This window comes from Megalobrama amblycephala, linkage group LG12 (genome assembly GCF_018812025.1).
Source record: "Megalobrama amblycephala isolate DHTTF-2021 linkage group LG12, ASM1881202v1, whole genome shotgun sequence".
Taxonomy (NCBI): domain Eukaryota; kingdom Metazoa; phylum Chordata; class Actinopteri; order Cypriniformes; family Xenocyprididae; genus Megalobrama; species Megalobrama amblycephala.
In genome coordinates this window covers 26,215,184-26,241,658 of record NC_063055.1, presented here as the reverse complement: position 1 = coordinate 26,241,658, position 26,475 = coordinate 26,215,184, and the positions used below count along the sequence as shown (strand labels likewise).

General features: G+C 39.0%; 1 protein-coding gene across 1 annotated transcript in view; it reads left to right on the top strand.

Annotated features, from left to right (window-relative positions):
• The window catches only part of lmx1bb (LIM homeobox transcription factor 1, beta b), a 77,139-nt gene that overhangs the window by 45,598 nt on the left and 5,066 nt on the right, over window positions 1-26,475 (top strand). The window contains exons 4-7 of the mRNA XM_048210671.1: window positions 19,867-20,099; window positions 21,884-22,059; window positions 23,496-23,573; window positions 24,045-24,111. Of these exons, the coding sequence (XP_048066628.1) occupies window positions 19,867-20,099; window positions 21,884-22,059; window positions 23,496-23,573; window positions 24,045-24,111 (554 nt within the window). The remainder of the gene's footprint in view (window positions 1-19,866; window positions 20,100-21,883; window positions 22,060-23,495; window positions 23,574-24,044; window positions 24,112-26,475) is intronic.

The following is a 26,475-nucleotide window of genomic DNA, read 5'->3' as shown; positions in this document are numbered from 1 at the left end:
CTTGTAGCCATCAGCCGCCCAGACACAGCCTTGGTTAATATGTGCCCACAACTGCTAACATATCCATCATGGAGGATGTGTGCTCTCCCCGCGCTGACTTGCATACCCTCCCGGCTCTTTCTCGCGCACCGAGCTTCTTTTCCTCATTCATCACTGGTGGCTTTAATGCTAGCGAGCCTGCCAGTGATGCCATGGCAACAAGGCTCTGAACAAAACAATCTCTAACCAGGTTCTTTTAAGAGTGTTACTCTCAGGTTAAGTTCTTGAGGCATTTTGGCCTCTTTTGTTGAGTTGTAGAAGCAGAGCAACATTTACAAAGTCATTGTACCAGCTACGGAGCTGTAAGTGGCAGAGTACAATATGAATGGCATAGTACATTATGAATGTACAACATGAATGTGACAATAATATACTGCTAACCAACCCAAACCTAAATGGCCACAATACAACATCTTTTCCCAGCCTTGAAATATTATTACAAATTAAAATAACAATTTTACAAGTTTACAATTTTAATATATTTAAAAATGTAATTTATTCCTGTGACGGTAAAGCTGAATTTTCAGTATCATTACTCCAGTCTTCAGTGTCACATGATCCTTCAGAAATCATTCTAATATGCTGATTAGGTTCTTAAAGGAGTTACGTTTTTTTCCGTAGGTTGAATACGGAAGGCGTAGGACATAGTGTAAGCGTTTTGAACTGCGAGAGGCATTACACTTTCTTTGTACGTTGAATACAGAAGGCGGTCTGGCGGAAGCTAGATATTTTACTTTATAACTCGTTAAATACCTACACAAACGCATCGCTTCACTTCAGAAGGCTTTTAATAACCCCCTGGAGCCATGTGGAGTACGCTTATGATGGATGGATGCACTTTTTTGAGCCTCATTGGTCCCATTCACTGCCATTATAAAGCTCGGATGCATCGGGATATTTGTTAATATAACTCCGATTGTGTTCATCAGAAAGAAGAAAGTCATATACACCTAGGATGGCTTGAGGGTGAATAAATGTGACGAGCAGGGCGGGCGAGAGCCGTGAGGGAATGGTGCAAGGCCGGTGACGCGAGTGATAATGAGCGTCAGCTGCGCGTTGCACCGGTCTCGAGTCCTTTGCTGTCGTCGCTCCCCTTTTATGCTTCCGGAGCTCCTCCGTGAGAGAGACTCGAGACCGGTGTAACGCGCAGCTGACGCTCATTATCACTCGCGTCACCGGCCTTGCGCCGTTCCCTCACGGCTCTCACCCGCCCTGCTCATCACAATAAATCTTAGGGTAATTTTAATTTTAAAGTGAACTAATCCTTTGAGAAACATTTCAGGATACTTTGATTAATAGAAGAGTCATAAGAACATAATTAGCTTTTTTAGCAGGGCTTATGCCAAAATGATTAAAATCTTGAAAACCATGCTAGTGCACCTACAGAACGCATAGAGATTATCCTTACAAAATCGTCCAGTGGCGATCTGTCAGTTAATCGTACGTTCCTCCACGGCTCCTATCTCTTCCACTGCCCCGTGAACTGACATGGGCCTCTTCAGCAGCTTTTCATGGGGTCAAGAGAGCAGCTGTTGACTTTATAACTCTGCAGAGCCTGCCGTTTCACAGCTAGCTACCGACTTTAAACAGGTCTATTAAATGTGCATTCGCCACATCTCAGCCAGACAGTGACAAGACAGCCAGGGAAGGGGGTACACAAGTTTGGAATGCTCTTGTCAAGTCTGCTGAAATATATCTTGCTAAGAAGTGTCATTATATAGGTGAAGAATGGGGGAGAGGGACTAAATTGACTTTTATGGTCACATATTCTTTCTCTTTTTATTCTTTTTCCTTATAGTCCTATACTATGTCAAGATTGTAAAAGCACATGTAATATTACAGTTACATTAAGATTGTTTTATTCCTATTGAACGTCAGTTGTAAAAGACAAAACTGAAGATAAGCCTATCAATGATTTTGCCTTGTCACATTGGATAAGTGCAATCTTAAATCACAGAAGAAACCGTGGGAAGCTTGATTTCAATGTTTCGAAGGGATAGTTCACCTAAAAATGAAAATTTTGTCATAATTTACTCACCATCATGTGCTTCCAAACCTGTATGACTCTCTTTCTTCTGTGGAACACACATTTTGAGAAATGAAGTGTGTTTTTGTCCCTACAATGAAAGTCAATGGAGTCAAAAAACTTTTTACTTTTATTGTATGGACAAAAAACGGACAAAACTTCCTTCAAAATGTCTTCCTTTGTGTTCTACAGAAGAAAGAATGTCATACAGGGTTCAAAGAAATGTGAAAATGCTCATTTTCACTGAACTGTTTCTTTAAAACCGTGAATAAGATTCCATCAGCGTGACCAATTTACCAATTTAAAGTGTTTTTAATTAAAAAGTGGGCATAATAAAGAAATAAACAGTGATATTCTTTTTCACAGTCACAGCTGACTTAGTGGGTGTGGAGAATTTCCCTCATTTGAAACAGGAGAAGGAATCTATAGGAATAAAGAAATAAGTGACAGTGCAAACAAACGAGTCCGGGTTCATCTCCACGTCGACTAAGCCCTTGTCACCACGCATTCTCTTGATTTCCAGCTTAAACTAAGTCTCTGTCGCGTAAACAGACCCCCCACCTCAGCGTGCTAGCATCCAAATAATGACAGGGTCATTCCTGCTAATTAAAACGAAGGTAAACACTCCTTCTTTTTCACTTTTTCAGGAGTTAGGGAGTCGGAGGGAAGGGAGGGGAGGACACACATACGCGCACAAGCATCTTTCCAGACTCTGCTTTCGGTAATCCACTATTTATTCATTCCGGGTAAACTCCACAAGATGGACAGGGCATGGTTCTCCATGGAAGAGTAGGGGGTTGGGGTGAGTTAGCAGACAAGCTTCTCCAGGTTCTGTATGGAGCTAAGGAATTTTTCATTAGTGAACAGCTGGGTCACAAGTGGCTCCAAAGCCATCTTAATATTGTGTAGGCCCACAGATTAGGCTGCCCTGAAAAGGAGCCAACGCGTGACGTTCTCCACCGAATCCCGCCTTTGCATATTTGCAGAGCCCTCGCTTCAGAACACCTTATATTACTGTTTGTTTTATTTCTCAGAAGAAGGCCCTCCAGGGTCAATAGTAATTATGAAGCCCTCTACTCCAAATGTTGCTTTTTAACCACTTCAGCGCTGAAGAATTCCGCTCTTTGTTTTCCTTCTCAAGTGCGTCTCAGGAACGTATGGGAACAGTATTTTAGATCTGTGCACCATACCATTGATGATATAAAATGGTACTTTGATAGAACTCATGACATATGTTTCAAAAATATATCAATGCCAGAATTTTGTTAGATGTCGGATGTATTTAAATGCATTCATTGCATTAACTCAAAATTTTAATTTAAATGAACTCAAAATGTTAAGGCAACCAGGTAACTTACTTTTTTTTTAAGTTAAACCAACAATTCTTTTTTACAGTGTACAAATATATTCAATTATATACATTTTTATGCTGAAATATATGTATACACATTATTATATTATTATATTTCTATTTGACTTTTGATTATATAATATTTCATAATATTATTATTAATATTTTTAATAATATTTCACCATATGTCAAGCGTCTAAGTGTCATAATTATATGGTAGTCTAACATTGACCATGCTCTTCATCTAAAGGCACGTCATCCACCAGGGACTGACGCTAATGTAAAGGATTTTGTCTGACCAGTATTCCTTTCATTAGGCTATCTATGGGAAGTTATGGCTCATAGCATACGTTATGCCATCTGAGAGTTATTAGTCCCACTGTAAGCAGATTGTCTGCAGTGGTCTGCACAGCAAGAAGGCCTGTTAGACCTCATTTAAAGTGGCTTCGAAGGGTGAACCACTGAGTTATTAGTATTATTAAATAGGTACAGAAAACTTTAGAGGGAGTCCTTTGTCTGTTTGCTTTACAAAATCTCTTTCCTCTGTCATCTTTCTTTTGTTCCTTCCATTTTTTCCCTCTCATTTGAGTGCATTTTTTTACCAGTATACTTTTTCAAAAATAGAGTTGAATCAAGAGTCCTTGCTTCCCCTCTTTCTCTCTCTTTCAGATGCTCTCTCATTTGCAGTGCATGTGCTGTAAAGATGTCAGGTCTCCAACGGGGCCAGAGAGGAGATGAGCATTACTGCAGGCTAGAGTTACAGAGCAGAACGCTGTGATGAGAAGCAGAGCAGTCTACAGAGCACTGCCCGTAACTCACGCCCTTCTGCCTCCTTTACAAGGGAACACGCTGTAGCACAGTGACAAAGGGTTTGGGAGATGCTAAAAGGGGGAAATTCACTGATCTTTATATCTATGAATCTCTTCTTTTCTATGCTGAAAGAGAACTCTTAAAGCTGGTTTGCTGGTCTCAAAGGGATAATTCACCCAAAAATGAAAATTCTGTCATTAATTACTCACCCTCTTGTCAGTCCAAACCCATAAGACTTTCATTCATCTTCAGAACACAAATGAAGATCTTTTTGATGAAATCTGAGAGCTTTCTGTCCCTCCATAGACAGCTATGTGACTGGCACTGTGATGCTTCAAAAAGTTCATAAAGAGAACTGAATTTAGGCTTTTTTTCACATAGAAACATTCATCAACTCACACATCAGTTATGGTAAACGGAAGCTCAAGCAGAACCAATGAGGTTCTCGAGATCTCGAGATTTGTTTTCGCGCATCAAGCAGGTTCAGTAAATTTTTATATGTGAATAAAAGCCTAAATTAAATCTGTTCATGTAAAGAGATCGAGTCTCTTCAGAAAATTTGGACTAAACTGCTCAATTCATGTGGATTAGTTTTACAATCTCTTTATGAATATTCTGAAGCGTCAAAGTGGTAGTTGCGTAGGCTGTCTATGGAGAGACAGAAAGCTCTCAGATCTTCATTTGTGTTCTAAAGTTGAACGAAAGGCTTACGGGTTTGGAACGACATGAGGGAGTAATTAATGACAGAATTTTCAGTTTTGGGTGAACTAACCCTTTTATGTTGTTTTGGATGGTCTCCCAGCCTAGCCAAGTTCTATATTGATGGTGTTTACAGGAGTTTTAGCACATTTCCAGCTGGACAACCAGTTAAATTAGCTAAACATCAGCTTAACCAGGTTTGAAGGCCAGCTTATACCATTTAAGACAAGCAGGTGTAATTTTTTTAACCTGGTCTCATGGGAGAGACGTACCCGTGGGCACGTTTTCGCGAGACACAAAATTACGTACAGTCTCGTTTTGACGTCTCGTCGCGCAATATCATGTCACGACTTAAAAACGCTTCTTACCGGAGTGCGCGATTTGTAAACGGACGTACTTTGGACTTTCCGGCTCTAGGTGTTTCGCTTTTTTGGCCGCAACCAAGCTTGCTCGGTAGCTCGGCCGATATGGAGTTGAACTTACGACGAGGACTCGATTCCTTCACCCCTATCCCGCGAAAGGCGACTGACTGGTGCAAAAAAAAAAAAAAAAAGAGATCTAAATGAGCTGAAAAACGGTACACGATTGCGGGCGCTTCTTACGTCACGTTTGCTTTTGTTAACGCCATCGGGTAGGTTTAGGCGTAGCGTCGGTGGGACGTTATTTTAAAACGAAACGGAGCGCAAATGTCAAATCGAGAACCGCGGCAATTTGTCTAAAAAGCAACGTCATAAAAACGTACCGCATTCACCCTATTATCTGCTCCGGCAAAAAAAAAAAAAAAAAACACGCTTTTAGCGCCGCTCAGTGGACGATATGTACTCACTGGTATGTATTTCGCGACTCGGGAAAACTTGCCCACGGGTACGTTTTCGTCATGAGACCAGGTTGAATTTTTTATATATGTATTATAATTATTATTGCTCAAACTCCCCTCTAAACAATCAAAAATGACTAGTTAAGCACCTTTGGCTTGTTTAATCTATTAGAAAGGATATGATGCTGTTCATTCATTATCTAATATTGTAATCAGCACTATCACAAAGCCAGTGACAAGTTTCAAAACTCTTTTGACTCATCATTTTGTGTTTGTTTGTAAATCTGACACAGATGGGTCAGTTCTTGCATACGGTTCGTCATGCTCACGCCCACTCAATCCCCTTTTTCTTTCATGTTTTGTGTGAGGCAGCACTGTCGCTTTGTACACAGGAGATGTGGTTCTGCATTGAGCATGCTCACTTGAGATCTACAGCTGTCCAAACACACACTGTGTACCTGTCTGCCTGATGCCTAGGCTTAGTGTACTCAACCTCCACCGCTCACAGTCCTGCTGTCCTTTTCATATCAGTGTGGCCATCTTTCCACACTCATCCTTCTCTTTGATTTTTTCCCCCCATATGAAGTGAATACAAGAACACATTCAGTTATGGAAGCTTGTTTCTGCCATGAAATAAAAAAATAAAAAGGTAATTGCAACTTTTTGTCTGGACATTATCTCTCACATTTCTGAGAAAAAAAGCTACTTTTTTCTCAGAATTGTTTGAAAGTTTATAACTCGTTTATAATTATCATTTATAAGTGTATAATTTATATTGACCAAATTTATAATTCTGATTTTTATACTCAGAATTCTGGAATATAAACTCTGAACTGCAATAAAAAAGTCCAAACTCTGACATATAAACTTGCGATTGCTTATAAAAAGACACAATTTCATTTTTACACTGTATACGCTACTGTAAAATAAAATGTAATTACCTTTTTTTTTATTATTCTGTGGCAGAAACATTGAACAAAATTGACAGTAAAGACATTTTTAAAGTTACAAAAGATTATTTCAAATAAATGCTGTTCTTCTGAGCTTTTTATTCATCAAATAATCCTGAAAATAATGTATTACAGTTTCCACAAAATTGTTAAGCAGCACAACTGTTTTCAACATTGATAATTAATAATAAGAAATGTTTTCAAAGAACCAAATCATCATATTAGAAGGATTTCTGAAGGATCATGTGACACTAATGATGCTGAAAATTCAGCTTTGCCATCACAGGAGTACATTACATTCAAAAATATATTAAAATTGAAAATGGTTATTTTAAATTGTAATAACATTTCACAATATTACAGTTTTTACTGTATTTTTTATTGAATAATTGCAGCCTTGGTGAACATAAAAGAAAAAAAAAAAATTCAAAAATCTTACCGACCCCCAAAATTTTGAATGACATATGAAGCAATCTCAGTTTGCATTGTGGCAAGCTTTGTGGAAAAAAAAAATCCAAGATGGCGGACAAAGTGAAATATCAATTATAAATGTTCATGCAGTTAAAATGGAAATTTGTGTGACTTTGTATTTTTTGCTTATTAGAGTATCTAAGCGACATAACACTAAACTATTGGATTTAATTAGGAGTCATGCTAATTATATACATATTCTGCATATAGAGCATTCCAAATCAGTCCTTTGAGTTTCATGATGTTTTTGTCAGCTGTTTTTTTTTTTGTGTTTGTTTGGCAACAAGGTGGCTCGCAAGGTCTTGAAACAGAGCTACTGTGTCTACAGGAATTTATAGATGGATGAATAGATGGACTTTTCTGCAGCATATCTTTTCTGCAAAAATATGTTAAGACAGCTTGATGTGTGTTAACTCAGTCTGTGAATGTTGCACTTGGCCCAGTGTTTCGCTGAGAGGCATTGAGGTAAGTGTGTAGACATGTTTGGACACCGATACTCTCCCTCAGCCGTGCCTCCCACCTTTGCGAATGACCCCTCAAGTTTCTTCGTCTTTCAGTTCACCGGAGCAGAAAGCATAACATTAATCAAAGACATTTTTGATGATCACGCCTGAGAATAATTTAACCGCTCAACCAGGTAGAAAATGCGTCGTATATTTGAATATATCTCCTCTTGTTGTGTGATACCCCTCAGTTTGTCAGATCAATAAAGGGGTTTCAGCCATGCGTGGAATATTTTCCTGTCAGATGTATAACAGGAGCTGCACGAAACATGTGTTTCTGTGAACAGAAAGAGAAAATTTAACATGTCACATAACCACTTTCCAAAAAATTAGGACAGAACCCTGAGGCACTAATTTCACTAAGTCCTCAAACATCAAATGGGTTTTTGGATCTAAAGCACACTCAAAAACACAGATTGGACATGAAATATGTTATAACTAAGAATTTTCAGTCAAATGTTAATGGCCGTAAGGCTGCTTTTGGCATGTGTAAAGCGACATCGATCTGCATACTTTTCACATCGATTGTGGTGATTAGATGTTTTGTGAACCTCATTGATTGTTTCAGTAGTCTTATATGGCAGATTCATGATTGTGGGAATTCACGAGAGCTCACTTGTACGGCATAGAAATTCAGGTGTTGAATTCTGAGGGGTAATAAATCAGCTGTTGCAAAACAAATATGAATAACAGTCCCTGCAGCCAGCCACCTACCTGCGCTAAAAACCTCCCAGCATTCTTAGATGCATAAGACAATGGTGTCATAGACCAAAGCAGAACCTGTCTAGGCAAATCCGCTTATCCATCACGACGAGGTAGATGATCACAGAACGTTCTTCGCCGATACGGTGACTCATACCGCGGCTTACGAGCCATTTGTTAGCCACAAGGCACATCATCAACACCCCACAAGCTTCAAAAACGGTTTGCTTCTAATTTGATAGATATTTTAAACGAACAGGGGACAAAATGAGAGATGAAACGTGTCTTCTGAGATCTTCCCTCAGTGTTCTTCAAGAGAGAGAGAGCCCAAAGATTGTTTGATGGAGGAAAACACCTCTGGGCCAGTAATGAAGGTGCACATTCTCGTCTAATGTGTTTTACTTTTACCTGCTGGGAGTTTAATTAAAAAACAAAGAGCCTCAATTTAAAGCCCATTACTATGCTAATTTAGTATAGAGAGGGAGGTGATTAAGCAGCTCTTAGCGTTGACTTGAGCTTGCCCAGGGGAGCATGGAGAAGACACTCTTTATTTGCCTTCATTAGTTCACACTGTAATCTCTCCACGACGAAAAGAAACGCTGATACCAAGCAGTAATAGAGGCCCATTTCCTCATGGATTATTAAAGAGAAGTTTTACTTTAATGATTATGGTATTTGTCTAATGAAACAGCATTTTTTAGTCTGTGTTTAAAGTTTAAGGACTTGAGTTATGATCAATTGCATTTAATCTCACCCCCCAAAATGGTAGAAGTGTTGCAGTTTTTCTTAAAGAATATTAAAGAGCAATGATTTTATGGCACTCTAAACCAGTAGAAACTTTATCTATGTTGGTCGTTCACAACCAAGTCATGATTTTGGCTTGGAGTTGTACTCCGTTTCACATGCTGATTTTTTAGTGCTCATATTACTTAAGTAATATAAATGTATTTTAATTTTATGGTCTTTTAGATTATAAACTGCAAAAATGTGCAGTATAACCAGCAGCATAGTGTAAGTTCAACCAGCATTTGGACGCATAGAAAATGTCACAGCTAGTGTTTTAATCAGCTCCCTAGTTCAGTAGCCTAGCAAATATGCAGAAAAATATCTGTTCTGATACTGTATGTAGATGGAGGGATAGATAGATAATTACATTTCCCAGAATGTACAACATAGACACAACAACAGAATGTTACACATCATTGCTTCACCTAAAGCTATGTTTCCACCAAAATTACCCAAAACAATTTGTCCCAGGAACTTTTTTTTCCCCAGTCCTGTTGCTGTCTTCGTACTGTAGACCGCGAAGATTAGGCGGTGATGTAAGACTGCGCACGACTTTCCAGTTCCCGCTGGATTTCGTCATCCGCATATAAGCCTAATAAAGCCTGAACCTTGTCGTCTGTCCATCGGTTGTATTTTTTTAAACTCCATTGTTGATTCAAATAGCAAACAATTCCTAGTGCATCCACTGCAACAGACTTTTAAAGGTGCCCTAGAATCAAAAAATTGAATTTACCTTGGCATAGTTGAATAACAAGAGTTCAGTACATGGAAATGACATACAGTGAGTCTCAAACATCATTGTTTCCTCCTTCTTATATAAATCTCATTTGTTTAAAAGACCTCCGAAGAACAGGCGAATCTCAACATAACACCGACTGTTACGTAACAGTCGGGGTGTACGCCCCCAATATTTGCATATGCCAGCTCATGTTCAAGGCATTACACAAGGGCAGGACGTCTGGATGTGCACAGCTGAATCATCAGACTAGGTAAGCAAGCAAGAACAGTAGCGAAAAATGGCAGATGGAGCGATAATAACTGACATGACTTTAACTGACACAGTTAAAAAAATTAATTAAAAAAAATCTATGGGGTATTTTGAGCTGAAACTTCACAGACACATTCAGGGGACACCTTAGACTTATATTACATCTTGTAAAAATTGTACACAATTAAAAATTGTGGTTGAAATAAAATGCTGCATGAAGTCAACCAATCAAAATGCTGGCTGAACTCAACCAATCAGCATGTTCAGCACCCAAGTCCTACCCCTGAAAGTTCCTGAACTTTGAAAAAGTACTACCTCACGAGCATGGACTTTCTGAGGGGGAAATTTTTACCCAGAACTTCATTTAGACCCTGGTCCCTGTGGTCGAAACACACCGAGTACCACCCCAAAGTCCCTAGTTCCTATGGAAAGTTCCTGCTGTCGAAACGGGGCTTAATTCTTGAATTTTCAAAATTATAAGATACAGTATCAGAATAATCTTTCCCAGAGGATTTTTAGTCTTTCAAATTGAATCTGTAACTGTAAAGCTGCCCTAAACTGTTCTCTTTAACTCTTTGTCTTTGTCTCTATTTCTTTGTTGGTATCCAGGAGACAAGATCCATGTCACATTTTTTTTTTAAAAAAGCTCATAAAAGTCACATAGCCTGTAACCAGGTAGCTCCCTGACGCAGAGTCTGACAAATCTCTTTCAACCGGGCCCCTTTTGAAACACCTCAGCATTTGTGCCTTCGTGATTGACACGACCAAAACACATCGCAGGCCTGGGGGGCTTGGTTGGAGAAGCCTGGGGGGGACTCACTGTCTTCAAAGTGATTGTTTACAGCTGTTAGTCAGAGACTTTGATGGAAATGTGGTGACATAAGAATCTATTCTGAAATTGTTACAAGCTTTTTTTTTTTCTCTCGTTTCAATGCATGTTCAGTACAGACGTGAGGATAGGTGGGGATGAAAGCATGTGTTGCTAAATGTACAACGATTATCGAGACGCACACTCCCCCACACCTCTCTCCCCTCTCTAGACTCATCTTTAATCTCCTCTGGGTATGTGATCCTTATCAGCGAGTTAGAGGCATTGAGGGAAAGGTCTTTAGTGGTCGGGAAATCATTGGCAACATGTGGTGAAAGCTTTAAGATGTTGTCACACTTTAAGTTGCTCATAAGCTGTTCAAAGAGAATATGCATACTCCGACGGCAACCGCTCTGTGAGGAATTGGAAGATGAGGGCCTAGACTCTTTTTTTTTTCTCACAGAAATTTCTTCCTCAGATGAGCTGTCAAACGCTCTGTCCGTGCAAGACGCAGAAAGCCTGCAGGGAAAATATCATGCCAGAAAATAGGGAATGTAAAGATCAGTATGCAGTATTTTTGGGGTCTTTTGCCTTTAACAGGGGAATGAGGTCAGGACATAACACAAGCCAGATTCAAGCCAAATATAATATAAATTAATAATATTTATTCTTCTTATTTATGTTATTTTATTTTATTTTATTTTATTTTATATTTATTTATTTATTTATTTTACTTCATTGTGATTTCTGGTAATAGAGCACCTGCTGCACTGAGATTCCAATGGTGGACATTTCTTCTGGCCAAATAGTCTTAATGCATGATCAACTAGCAACTACACTGAACTATGAGAGTCCGGAAGCAGATAATGATCTTTCCTAAAGTTATCTGTGTGGATTATCTCAGATTTGACTTGTGGGGTCTGGGTCTGTGAGGGTCTGAATCAATATTGGCACCGCACTGCCTGAATTGTGCCTGTTGATCCAAATGTGAGGGTCTTATCTGCTAATCTGTGCGCTCAGGTGTTTGGTGGGGAGTGTACATCCTCTAGACAAACAAATTGGGTGTCTAAAGGACTTCAAAGTTTCCCCCTCCCCTATCCTGTTTAGTCTGTGTCTTTCTTCGTTGTAATTTGTATTAATAACTCAATAGACTTGACATAGTCTTGGCACTGTAATTTCACCCTGATAATTCATTATACACACATCATTCACTCTCATCATAGTATCCACAACTCTGAAACTCTGTTTCACAACCTAGTCAGCCACCTTGCTTTCTATTGCCTACTATGCCTTCCAACTAGAAAACTGATTTGCTTTGCATAGGCAGCAACTAGTGCTCTACACTGGTGACTTGACTCCCAATTGATTTCAAATTGATTTGTTAGAAGGTGCTATACAAAATTATTATTATTATTGAGGTATTTTAGAAGGCAGCTTAATAAAGATTTGGGAACAGTCATTTTGCTGTGGCACCCAGGGAGCGATTAGGGGGGTTAGGTGCACCTCAATTGTGGGTAATGAGAGTGGAAGAGAGTACTGTTCATTCACTCCCCCACCTACATTTCCTGCCGGTACTGAGACTCGAATCCATGAACTTCGGGTTACAAGTCTGACTCTCTAACCATTAGGCCACAACTGTGTCCACTAATGCATAATGTAAATGACTCTTCAGACCAAGAGTAGGAAAGGTGGGATCTGTAGCCCTACAGACAAACACAATCTTGTGTTTTTTGTCTGGTGGTAGTACTTTTCCTTATTGAGTTTGTAGAGGCAGATCATTTAAAAAGGCCCAGATGTGTCTCGACTGAAAGATTCTACACTCTAGTCTGTCTTGTGCTTTCATCTCAGACAGCAGGACAGAAATCCCCTCCAGAGGATGTGCAACATCCCAGTATGTGCTTCTGTTGTTCATGTCCGTCCTAACGGTCTGGTCTGGTCTTCTCCTCTGCAGTCATACTCCATTGCTCACCCAGGCTAATCAGGTAATGTTACGGGGGATTGAAAGCAACGCCCCCAAACCCAGTTGGCCTTCGCCTACTCACACTGCGGTGTTGTTTTAAAGCGCATTCTTTCGGCGCTGAACTTGGAAAGGTATTAAAGTGGGATTAGGGGCTCCTCCACAATCCAGCGCTTGTGTCATTCACTGGGCTGCTCTCTTTCACCCCCCTCTCTCTTTCTGTTACCCCCCGCCTCTGCCCTGTTTGATTGTGGCGATCAGTGGGAGTTGAAGTGACTGTGCCTTTCAAAAGGAAAAAAAAGGGGTAGGGTTAAATCCCTACTCCACTGCTCCCTGCTAATTCCCCTTGTTCCTCCAAGAAGGATTTACTTCTGCTGCCAGCTTGTGAAAGGCTTTCTCTGCCCATCCGAAAAGTTAGCCGTCGCCTTCCTGCGGAGGTGTGGTTGCTATAGCAGGGGCGTCATGCGTGGCTATTCCATCAGAGGTCCCGCTGAGAATGGGGAACGGGTCAGGGGGGCTGACAACAGCCAAAAAGTCCGGATTAGATGCCGGGACAAAGCCAGGACAGGAAGATTCCAGAAGGAACAAATGGGAATTACAGCAGCAAAAATAATGCAAAGTGACAGAGAGGGGAAATAGAAAAATAATGGCTTACAAGATTAGAACGGGTGGGGAAAAAGGAGGTGAGAAGAAAAGAGGCGGATGAAAGAGAATGTTTTCATTTGGATGAGAAGGATCCTGAGAGCGGGGCGGCGTCGAGGTGAGCAGGCGAAACTAGAAAGTGTCACCACTGCTCAATAGGGTTCATTTCCTGTGCTTTCCGACTTTTTTCGCCTTGGAATCTTTGACGAGGATTCACATTGTTGAATAAGCATTTGATTCGGACTGAGTCATGACAGATTCATTATTCTGTTTGACTTGTTTGACAGATCCGGCATGTAACTGGTTAATTTAGTCAAAATACTGTGTCAGCCATAGTTTAATATGAAAGTCGTGAATGTTTGGATGTGTTTAGACAGCAAAGATTCCATGAATATGATGGAATGTGCAAAATCATCTTGTTATTGTTACCCACTCATCTTTTTGTAATGTTCTTTACAGATGTTTCAGAAGATCATATCACAGCGCTGTGGTCTTCATGCCAAAAATTACAATCATGCTAATCTTCAATGCTTGATTTGTTGGAAAAAAATCATTCTATTTACATGTGATTAATGAAATCTGTATGGACATAATTGCTTGAACAATAGGGAGTAACCAACAACAGATCATACTGTGTCTAAACACAAAATGATGAAGGTGTGTTCCTTAGAAATATTCCTATGCTTCCTTCGCTCAGATTGGAGAACGGAGCCAGGTAGACGAATATCCCATGAGCACAAGAGAATTGTCGACATGCCAACAGTTTAGTTAGGATTAATAGTTTTCCACTGGCAAAATCTTCTAATCTTCTTATTGTCCAACAATAAATAAAAGATTATAAGCTTATGTACAGCCTGCTCCATATTGTTATACTCTAAAAAAACAAACTTTTTTTAAAAACTTTTTGATGCCAAAGACCCCCAAACATGATGGCCCCCTTGTGAGGAAGCTAAAATATCAAGGAAACTGTATATGTTGATGTATAAAGACCCATTTATGGTGGGGGAAAAAATAGAAAGCAAAACATAATTTAGATAAACATGGTGTTAAATTTTAAATAATTTGTAAACTGCAAAATTATATAACTGTATGTTGTAATGTAATTTCCTAAATCTGGAAAAAAGATACTAACTTAAGTTAGTTAAAATTAAAGGGGACCTATTATGCCCCATTTTACAAGATGTAAAATAAGTCTCTGATATCCCAAGAGTGTGAATGTGAAGTTTTAGCTCAAAATACCCAACAGATAATTTTTTTATAGCATGTTAAAATTGCCACTTTTTGAGGTGAGCAAAAACGCACCATTTCAGTGTGTGCCCTTTAAATGCAAATGAGCAGCTGCGCTTGGCCTAAGAGGGCGGAGCTTCAAGAGCCGATTCTCCGGTGTCAGGAGTCTGTCAGGACGCACTATAATGTCAGAAACTGTGAAAATATGCTGCATGGAGATAGAACAGGTATAGTTTAGTTTAATTACGGTTATAACTTATATTGTCTTCTTGTTTTTATCCACTATATTAGTACAAGCCTGTTGTACCGGACCCCTTGCGACTTTAGCAATGAGTTTTATGACTATGATCTTTAGTTTTATTGTAAAGATGAAGCGTCCGTTTTCACTCTAGAAAATCACTGTAAGAGCTTAATAAAACACAGTGCAAGTGTGCATTAAAATATTATCCATAAACTCTCTCTCTCTCCCTTGCATTATCATCAACATACACAGCGAAGTACACAGAAACACTCGTTACAACTAACAGTAAACAAATATATAAAGACCTTATGCCTTCACAGGTGGTGCTTAGTAAATTGGTAAACTTTATATCCGTAAATCAACTCCGATGAACTGTAATAAAGTGCTCTCACCTTCATTACTGCCGTATCCAGTATCACTCTGGAGGCTATAAGCTGGATCATGAACAGTTTACTGATCTATCCTTGAATAACAACTTTTTAGCACAACCTCTGTTTTGTATTGTCTCTTTGTATAGACATTCGTTCACAAAGCAGTCCGTTGTGAATTGATTCACGCAGACATAATCGAATTTCGGTAGAGTTGAGGGAGCATTTTCTTCTAAAACAAAATGAATCCACCTCATCTTCAGCAGCTCAGATTTAGGGAGTAAATGGAGAGAGCTATGTGGAATAATCCATCCAGCTACAGAACACCTAAAACGCTTGGGAGATGTTCTCGTCAGTGTAGCAATGGTGGACTGTGTAAACTTGCTGTTAACTCGCTTAGGGCAGTTCTATGTTAAAACGGCAGTGTCTGTCAATATTCGTGGGAGGGGCCTGTGGCTAATGTGACGTCCAGTGCCAGGGATCTGGAAACGGCTTGTTCTGAGACATGATTCCGCTTATGATTTATGGGGATTAAAAAAAAGGAGTGGTTGGATTTTTATCATTATAGGGTGGTTGTGTACACACACTGCCAACACACATTTATAGACAGATGCTATTTATAATAGATGCTATTTACACTAAGTGATAATAGCAGCATTTTCTTAGCGATATGCTATTTACACTAGGTGAAAATAGCGACAGATTCTATTTACACCATGTAAAAGTATCAGTTCTTTGCAATAAGAGTAAATAGTAATTAGATGCTATCTATACTTTATATTGGCAGATACTATTTGCACCTCAGAATTTCCAGAGTTTCCCCTAACCCTGCCCAATACTTTTAATATTATTAAACACTCGTTCACAGTTTATTTCCACCTTTAGTACATTGTTTTCATTTTTATTGAAAATAAATGCGAGCTCGGCAAGACGTGTATTCGAACCCACGTCGATCGCGTTAAAAGCCATGTCTGTGAGGCTTACTCTCTTCTGCTATGCCACTGAAGATGTTGAATTCTGTGTGTCTTTCTTTAAACTTGAGTGGCCCAACCAGACATTGGAGGGTGGAGCTAGTGTAAATAGTGTTTGCCAACAAGGGGCGCTATTTGCACTTAGTGTAAATAGACACTCCGTAAAATTAATAGTATCTAAATCTGTAATGTAAATGCATCTGTGGGATTTAAGTGGGATTTTTAAAAAAAATGTTTTCATTGAAATTTGGTGAACACCAGTTTGAAAATCTCATAACTATAAAATACAAGTTTAACAGAAATGGAAATGATCAACAGTTGTAAGTACATTACACCTACAGTATCCGCCAATGAGCATTTCCCAATTATTTTCCGGCATTATTAATGATGCAGCTCCATAAATGACAAGGCGTTTCCACTGTAAGCTACGTCGGTTTATTCTCATGACAGCTCAAAGGACGCCCATAGAAACTCTGACGTGCACAACAACAGTCGCGACAAAAAAATACCCAGCTATACAAACTCCAACAAACAGCGATGCAGCTGGTCGTGTGTCCAGCGGGCTGTCATTATCAGTCCCCCATCACCATCTCACAATGAAATTACCATCACAAAACCCACCATATTTACACATTTTCATCTGAACTCATATTAACACATATTCATCACTGTCAACCAACCCTGTCAACCATCAGCAGAATATGATGATGGGCATTCTCCCTGTCTCTCCCTCCCAATGAACAATGCCACAGATGAAACGTAGAGATACGCACAAGCGCCGGGGCAGCTGTCCTACCAGCCAGATCAAACAAAAGAACCAAGGCTAATAAATCAGCTTTTATGGGCTGGACACTGTCACACACCCGCTTCCTGTAGAGGTGGGCTCCCGCTGAACCTCAGTAGATGAGAGCGAAATGGCAATATCTCTGCCTGTAATGAAAGCAAAATGATTTTATCGACACCCTTAGGAGGAAATGAAGGCTGCGGGGGCGGCCGCGGTCTGTTATGTAAACAGACATGTATTGTGGAATGGCGTATGATTTTAGAGTATATCTGACTGGAGATGAAGATGCCAATTCACAGCAACATAGTCATTTTTTGTGTGTGTGTGTGTATTTTGTTATTGTATTATTATGATGTTTTTATGTATTCAGATCAATAGGTTGTTGTTTGATTACAAAAATGTAGAAATCCATTATGTCAATTTTTCTTTTTATTTCATAATTTAACCGATATCTAATGAAATACAATGCAAACCTTACACTTTTTAAGCCATCTTCCCTAAGAAATAACTTCCCGTTTCAGTAGCATTGTGTGAGTGGCGGTGGAGCCTGTCTAATCACTGCAGTGAGTGGGGTAAAGCCAGTGGAGCTGAGGGCCCACGCCGCTGATTGAGGTTTGCTGGTGCGTTGGGTCGAGAGGTGATCCCGTATTTCCTCCCATTGGGTTCTGCTGAAGCGTTGAGGGGTTATCCTGGCTGCATTAACAGATGAGCCAGTGTCAAAGCAGATCGCTCAGGGGCTCTGCCTCATGCCCCCTGCCCCCTTAATCACCAAACTATGATGGACAAGCATACGTAAAGACATTCACTGTGCTATGACGAGTTCTGACTCTTTACTCTTAAGGTGTTTCTAAATCTCTAAAGGGCTAGTTCACCGAAAAGTTAAATGTCATTATTTACTCACCATCATGTCATTTCAAACCTGTATGCGGTAATTTTTTCACCATAAAAGTAGTCTAAATATTTTAAAGTTTGTTTGTTTGTGCAGGTACAGTACTGCCAAATGTTTAGGGTCAGTGAGATATGAAAAAATATATATATATAAAAATGATTTTATTCAGCAAAAATCCATGTAATAGATCAGTTGAGACATTTATGAAATTTCGATAACACTTTACAATAAGGAATCATTTGTTAACATTAGTTAATGCATTAGTTAACATGAACTAACTATGAACAATATATTCTTACAGCATATATTAATCTTTGTTAGCGTAAATTAATGTGATCTAACATGTTCATGATCTAACATGTTCATGTTAGTTCACAGTGCATTAACTATGGAAGCTTGTTTCCGCCACTGAACAAAACATAAAAAAGGTAATTGTGACATTTTATCTCACAATTCTGACTTTATAACATGCAATTGCAAGAAGAAAAGTCAGAATTACGAGATATAAAAATTGTGACATTTTATCTCACAATTCTGACTTTATAACACGCAATTGCAAGAAGAAAAGTCAGAATTGTGAGATATAAACTTGCAATTGTGAGAAAAAAGTCATAATCGCGAGATATAAACTCGCAATTGTGAGAAAAAAGTCAGAATTGTGAGATAAAAAGTCGCAATCTTTTAAATTGTTTTATTCTGTGGAGGAAACAAGCTTCCATAATTAGCTAATGTTAACAGATACAACATTTGATTTTAAAAATTCATTATGCTATCAGAAAAAATGTGTGGTGCTTGTGACTGGGGCAGTACCCTAAGGTACAAAGGTAAAAAGGTACTAATATGTACTTTTACAGTACTAATATGTACCTTTAAGGTACTAATATGGGTAGCACTTTATTTCACAGTCCTGTTCCCCATGTACTTACAATGTACTTATGATAGTAATTGTAATAACTAGGTAATAACTAGGTACTAACCCTGAACCTACCCTTAAACCTAACCTTAACCCGTGTACCTACCTTATATTACCCAGTACTTTCTTAGGTAAGTAAACTGTAAGTACATGTAAGTGCACACACTGTAAAATCAAGTGCAACCCTAATATGCACCATTTAGGGGTAAATAAGGTACAAAGATGTACCTTTTCACTTTTGTACCTTAGGGTACTGCCTCACTGACAAGCACCACACCTTATTTCTGATAGCATAATACATTTTTAAAATCAAATGTTGTATCTGATAACATTAGTTACAGTGCCGTACCTTTTTTTCTGACAGTGTAGTAAAACGTAAAGCATCCTTGAGCCCTATAAAGGCGTTATATAAATGAAACTTATTATTATTATTAAATGCTGAGATTAACATTAACTAATGTTAACAAATGAAACCTTATTGTAAAGTGTTACCTCTAATTTATTCATCAAATAATCTTGAAAAACTAAATGTATCCTACTTTCTACAAAAATATTTTGTTTTCAACATTGATCATAATAATAAGAAATGTTTCTTGAGCACCAAATCAGCATATTATAATAATTTCTGAAGGATCATGTGACACTGAAGACTGGAGTAATCACTGCTCAAAATTCAGCTTTGCCATTACAAGAATTGATTACATTTGAAAATTATTAAAATAGCAAACCGTTATTTTAAATAGTAATAATATTTCACAATATCACTGTTTTTACTGTAATTTGATCAAATAGATTACCGACCCCAAATGTTTGATCGATGGGTTTAGAACAAAGTTTTAACCTTGTATATGTCTTTATAAACTTAATTGTTTTTGTTTTTTTGAGTATTTATACATTTGTCTCTTCTCTTTGTCACTTTCTCAGGTTATTTGCGACCAAATGCAGCGGGTGTCTGGAGAAGATCGCCCCCACAGAGTTTGTGATGCGGGCGCTCGAGTGCGTGTACCACCTCAACTGCTTCTGCTGCTGTGTGTGTGACCGGCAACTAAGGAAAGGGGATGAGTTTGTACTGAAAGACGGACAGCTGCTCTGCAAGAGCGACTACGAGAGGGAGAAAGACCTGCTCGGGTCCGTCAGCCCTGACGACTCAGATTCAGGTATAAATAAAGACTATTCTATACACCATAGACCGTGATGTCAATGTATTCATGAACATAATTTTAGGGGAGATATCATTCTCATCTGAAGCCTTTCTTTCTTCTGCAAAATACAGAAGATGATATTCTGAAGAGTGTTTCAACTGTTTTTGTTCATCCAATGGGGTTCAAGTCAACACTTGGCAATAAAAACTGAAGAAAAAGAAGGGAAAAATATGCACAAAAAGTGTTAGATATGGCCCCTTTAAACAACAATCAGTGGAGGAAGAGCAGTTCTGACAGACAGAGAGAAGCCACACTGTGCTGTCTGATGTTGGCAAGTTAAGAAAAAGATGAATCTTTGAGTGACAAGAAGGATTTCAGACCCTTCTCTCCAGAATCCCCTCACTTCTTATCGGATGCCCTTTCCCTCACTTCACCATAATGATGCATCTCACCAAGCCTCACTTTTAACATCCCCATGTGGATTTAATTTAAAAGCACACAAGCACGCAGCAAACTCTCTCAAATGCAGAGAAATTTGTCAGATGCTTAAGCAAGACTGCGTGAACTTTCTAGGACGTTTGTGTCTTTTCTATTCTTCATTTATAATGTTTGAATGTTTTTTTTTGTTGCTGTTGTTGTTTTGTATGTTTGTTTGGGGTTGAAGTTGACCTGAACACAAGAAGTGAATTCATTTGGTTTTCAGCACACCACACTACTGGCAGAAAAAGAGATCAGAAACAGATGCGAGAGAGGACCGAATCGGCCCATCATGTTTGTATCTCCCGCTGATTACTTAAAAAGGCCAAACCATTTGCAGGCCTAATCGCCAGAGATGTTCACTGCTGATGCCACAAAAGCCACTGGTGCCAAATTGCAGAAGCCCTTAATCTCGAAAAACAGTCACGCTGGGAACGTGCCCATTTGGGTTTTTAACTTTTGAACTGGGCCACGTTATGGAGTTTGGCACCTTTTTTTTAATTACTATTATTATTCTATTAAACACAAGCTGATGTGGCTTATTGGATGAAACCTCCACCCACTGAACAATAAAGCCAATCCCCTGTTTGACTATAATAATTACAGTAGGAAAGCCAGGAGCCATTTTGTGAATATGGCACATTAGCTGGACCTACTGAGAGAGATTACCACGACACAGGGCAGGCTTGATTAACCCGCCTGAGGATCACCTTAGACTAATTGAGACACTTTGATTAGTTCGTATGAACAGGCGGTGTACATTTTGCGATATGAGGCGAGATATTGAATTGAACTTTATGGATCGCTGAGCTTAAATTGTGCTCACATAGTTTGATTTGACTTTTTTTTTTTTGCCCCATGTTTCTTCTGTGAGCATGTTCACTGTTTGAATTTGCGGTTTTGCTATCTGTTTCACTTCCCCTGAATATTAGACCTCATTTCCCATATGTACTCCACTTTCATACCTTCCCCAAAACGTTGTATCCGCTGTGTGTTGGATTCTTATCAAAGATTTATATAGTGTAAAACAGCCAAAGCCGTGCGCTATTAATTTTAAATGACACAACGTCCAGTCCAATGACAAATTCACATACTTCACAGTCAGAGTTGCAGTCTTGCAGTGGATGTGGCCCACTCGTGCACTAATAAATTGATAACAAAAGTATTAAAACCACATGTGTCTCCTTTCATTATGGATGCACTGTGACTGAATCTCCTAAAATTGAAAAGAACAAAAACATCTATTTATCAGTAGGTTGTCAAAAAGTTGCAGAGTTTTAAAAGTAAATACTGATTCTTGTGAACGATGGATTTCTTTCCAGAGAAAAGCGAAGATGAGGAGCTGGATATCAAGCCGGAAAAGGGCTCAGGAGGCACTGGGAAGGGAGATGATGGGAAAGACCCGAGAAGACCCAAACGACCACGTACCATCCTCACCACGCAGCAGAGACGCGCCTTCAAGGCATCGTTTGAGGTGTCTTCCAAACCCTGCCGGAAGGTGAGTTCCTCTAGATATCACTTTCCTTTCTCGTTCTATGGAAGTCCATTCCGACTTTATAAGATAAAGTTTAAAATAAGAAACGGTCTCATTGTGAGATATAAAGTTGCCTTTGTGATAGTCACAATTAAGTGAAATAAAGTTTCAATAATATATGAAGTTGCAATTCATGACTCAATTGTGAGATATGAAGTTGCGATTCAAATTTTTTGGTAACACATTAGTTTAGGGTCCAATTCTCACTATTAATAACTAGTTGCTTATTAGCTTGCATATTACTAGGATATTGGCTGTTTACTAGTACTTATAAAACACCTTATTCTGCATGACCATATTAATCCGACCCAAAACCTAAACTTAACAACTACCTTACTAACTATTAATAAGCAGTAATTGTGAGTTTATTGAAATAGTGAGAATTGGACCCTAAACTAAAGTGTGACTAATTTTTTAGTCGCAGTTGTGATACATTGTCACTTTGTAACTTATAGTCACGTTGTGAGATATAGTCACAATTACAAGAAATAAAGTTACACGAGATCCAGGGGTGGAGTCAGGTAGGTTAAGGGATATGTAAATTGGGAGGAGTTGGATCCAGATCCAGGGGGTGGAGATGGGTAGGTTAAGGGATATGTAAATTGGGAGGAGTTGGATCCAGATCCAGGGGGTGGAGATGGGTAGGTTAAGGGATATGTAAATTGGGAGGAGTTGGATCCAGATCCAGGGGGTGGAGATGGGTAGGTTAAGGGATATGTAAATTGGGAGGAGTTGGATCCAGATCCAGGGGGTGGAGATGGGTAGGTTTAGATCCAGGGGGTAGGTTAGGGTAGGTTTAGGGAAACGTAAAGTGAGAGGAGTTGGATCTAGATCCAACCCCGCCCCCTGAATCTCGTGTTCTGCAGTGAGGACCATCTCAAAATTTCAAGAAATAAAATCACAGTTGTGGGATATGAAGTCGAAATTATGAGATATCAAGTCACAATTACGTGAAATAAAATTGTAATTGTGAGATTTGAAGTCACATAGTAATTGTAACAGTCACATTGTGAGGAATAGTTGCAATTGCGTTAAATAAAGTTTTAATTAACGTGGCAATTGTGAGACATGAAGTTGAACTGAGATTTGAAGTCACAATTGTAATATATAGTAACGAAACAATGAAGTTGCAATTGTAAGATGTCAAGTCACATTGCGATAAATCGTTAAATTAACAAAAAAAGTAGCAATTGTAAAATATCAATATGCAATTGTGAGATATGAATTTGCAATCAAGTTGCACTAACATAAAAAGTCGCAATTGCAAGATATGCAGTGAGATATAAAGTCACATTAATTGAGATACCTAGATTTTTTTTTTAACTCTCTGAAATGGGATTCCAAACATAATACACAGACTCTTCATTAAAGACATAAATGATTTTTGTTGTGTAATCCAGGTAAGAGAGACGCTGGCTGCAGAGACGGGCCTGAGCGTGCGCGTGGTTCAAGTGTGGTTCCAGAACCAAAGAGCTAAGGTGAGTCTAGACCCTGTTCACTACTTTATTAATCATCCAGTATTACCCGCACAAACCTGATAATGTACATCCAAGGAACAGATAACACAACAATTTGCAAGTAATCCTCCAACAACGCACTAAACTCCTCGCAACCGCTGCCAAAAGAGAAAGAGCGAGTGAGGCGCGAGACAGCAAATCTCAGTCGCTATCTGCCTGAAGCTTAACCTCTCGACGCATTCCACAAAAAACTCCCCAAGAGTTCGAGAGAGATGTATTCACATCCATCCTGCTCTTACGTTAGCGTCTGAAACCCACCTCAGAGCACTGATTTTATCTTCAAAAGGCTTTGGATAATATAATGCAGCCAGATCAAGCTTGGCGTAGTTCAAGCAGAGGTGAACAACAAGGAGCATCTCTCTTTAGATAGCCCAGAGTTGGTCTGGGGAGTCACAAAGTTTTCTGATTGTGCTTTTATCGTTATTTTTTCAGATGAAGAAGTTGGCGCGGAGACAGCAGCAGCAACAGGAGCAGCAGAACTCCCAAAGGCTGGGCCAAGGTAAAATGTCCTAATATAAACCTGAAGGCAACCAGATCAGTCCGAAGTAAGATTTCGCTGGAAATCAACAAATATAAATGGCATTTATCTCCAATCTCCAGAAGTTTTGTTGCGCTTTTGTAATCGTGTGGAATTAAACGATCTACAGTCAGATTAGCCAAAACATTTATTAAAAGAACACATTTGTAGAACTTGTAGAATTACAAACTTTTACTTTACTTAAATCATAAAAAAGTTTTCTACTGATTTCAGTGGGCGCAGATTCCGTGCAGGCTTCTTATAGGAAGTTTTACTCCATCTAGCTGTTAAAGTTCAATGTTAGAAAGAAGGGTAGAAAGTGAGGTATCCCAACTGACCTCCTTCCACATTATACCTTGCAGTGTAAGTTGTGTCCACCCTCCTGAAAACAGGGCGAGCGACAGACACTGACCCCTGGTCGCTGTAGATTAGGTAGAAAAACGAGTGCAGCCCTTGTGTGAGGGAGGAGTGTGGAGGTGGATGAATTAATTTACAATCTAAACGCATTGAAGTTGCCTCCACTTTCCCATTCCCTCCTCTGCTGGAAGTGACCCAGCATCCCAGTTTCAGTAAAGTGGCTGTCTCATGTTGCCATGCAGCTGGGCGCAAAGGATGAGCTGTGATCTTCACACTCATGTAGTTCACGGCCTTATGTTTTTAAGACAATCTGCTGCTGGTCACGCTTGGTGACATTCCATGTATTACTACCATTTTTAGCAATGCAACAAGGCTAATTTTCCATTTTCTAGTGTTAAAGATCTAATCCATCAAGAAGTGTCTTTTCGACAGTTAATATGTGATCCAACTGAGCTTCTGTAACAGATGAGTTTGGATGAGACTGTCTGGAAAATAGAAATGTGAAGAATATTATTCCAAGCACTACGGAGGAGGACAAATGTTTCCTCTACAGCTCAAGAGTCTTAATTCCTGTACAAATATTTGTTGTAAGGCAGTGGAGTCCATTCCTCCATCAGTCATATTTATTTCTTCACTCTCTGCGTTTCTCTTTAGAGACTGTGGAAATCATTGTAATGCAGTTTTATTCTAGAGATAAAGCACATTTCCCTCTTATGGCTGTGTTGGATAAAATATACAGCTTATTGTACTTAAGACATAAATTATAATAATGAAAACATTATTGGCTTAACAAATGTAAGACCTTGAACTTGAGCTAATATTAACACAAAGTCTGTTTACATTTTATATCCCTAAAGCTATAAATGCATTTTTTTTTTCTGTGTACTTAGGAATTTTAATAATCAAACATATTAATTCTATTGATTGTACTGTATGCGGCTAATAATATTGCTTGAGACCTGTTAGCACGTTTTATTCACATTTTACATCCTTAAAGAGACACATGTTTTGTTCTTTGAGATAAGAGCTAGTCTTCCTGTCTTTATTTTGTGGCAAACTGAGGGTTTATATTGACATTTTATTGCTGAACAGACCCTCTTGTGCCCGCTCTCCTGCAAAGCCATAATCCAGACGATCATTGAATCATCTTCAGTGATAAACCACGAGCAATAATACTTTTATTTTATAGACCTATGTTGGACTATTCTCACGATGCATTCATTTATGGAGCTTTGACTCTGCTGCGTAGAGCAAAAAGATCAGCGCCGAACATCAGAAGTGTAAAGTCATCACATTGACACTAGTTTCACTGTGTTTGCTTCAGCACTTCTTTGGCCTTTAGCTGTGTCACATTTAATGGGATAATTCAAGTCAGATAGTAATCCATCTTTGGTCGTGAACCCTACCCTCATGAACCAATAGAAATGTTTTCTCAGAGAAACGAAAGAAAACGATAGGGTGATGGGGACGCTCGAGAGAGACAGCTAGGTGTAGATGAACCATTCTGGTGGTCTGAGATACTGAGAAGTCTTGTGAAGTCAGACTCCCCTTTGGGAAATACCAGGGCGAGTCCATGATGTCATGAATCATGGAATTGGGCTGGAATATGTCATCCGAAGGAGCCCCACGGTTAATACATCGTTATATTTGTTATCGTAAATCCTATCTGTCTTGGTTATAAGTGTCAGCTTTCCAATAGCTTCAGCTATGGTGCTAGTGATTGGTGTGAAAACTTTCTAGAAAAGACTTTGCTGCATCATGTTATGGTTCAAGGGCATTTAACAGATGTCCTGACATCTTACAACTTTAGGTATGTGGGTCACAGACGGAAAGAAAAGAAAAAAAATCTTACATTTAAAACAAAAAAAGCTCATAGACTTACTTTTGGATGGTCATGAAAATGTGTATACCATTTAAAAAAAAAATTAAAAATGTTTTTAAGGGGAAAATTACATGTTACAAAAATCGTGCACTGCAAAAAATGCTGTT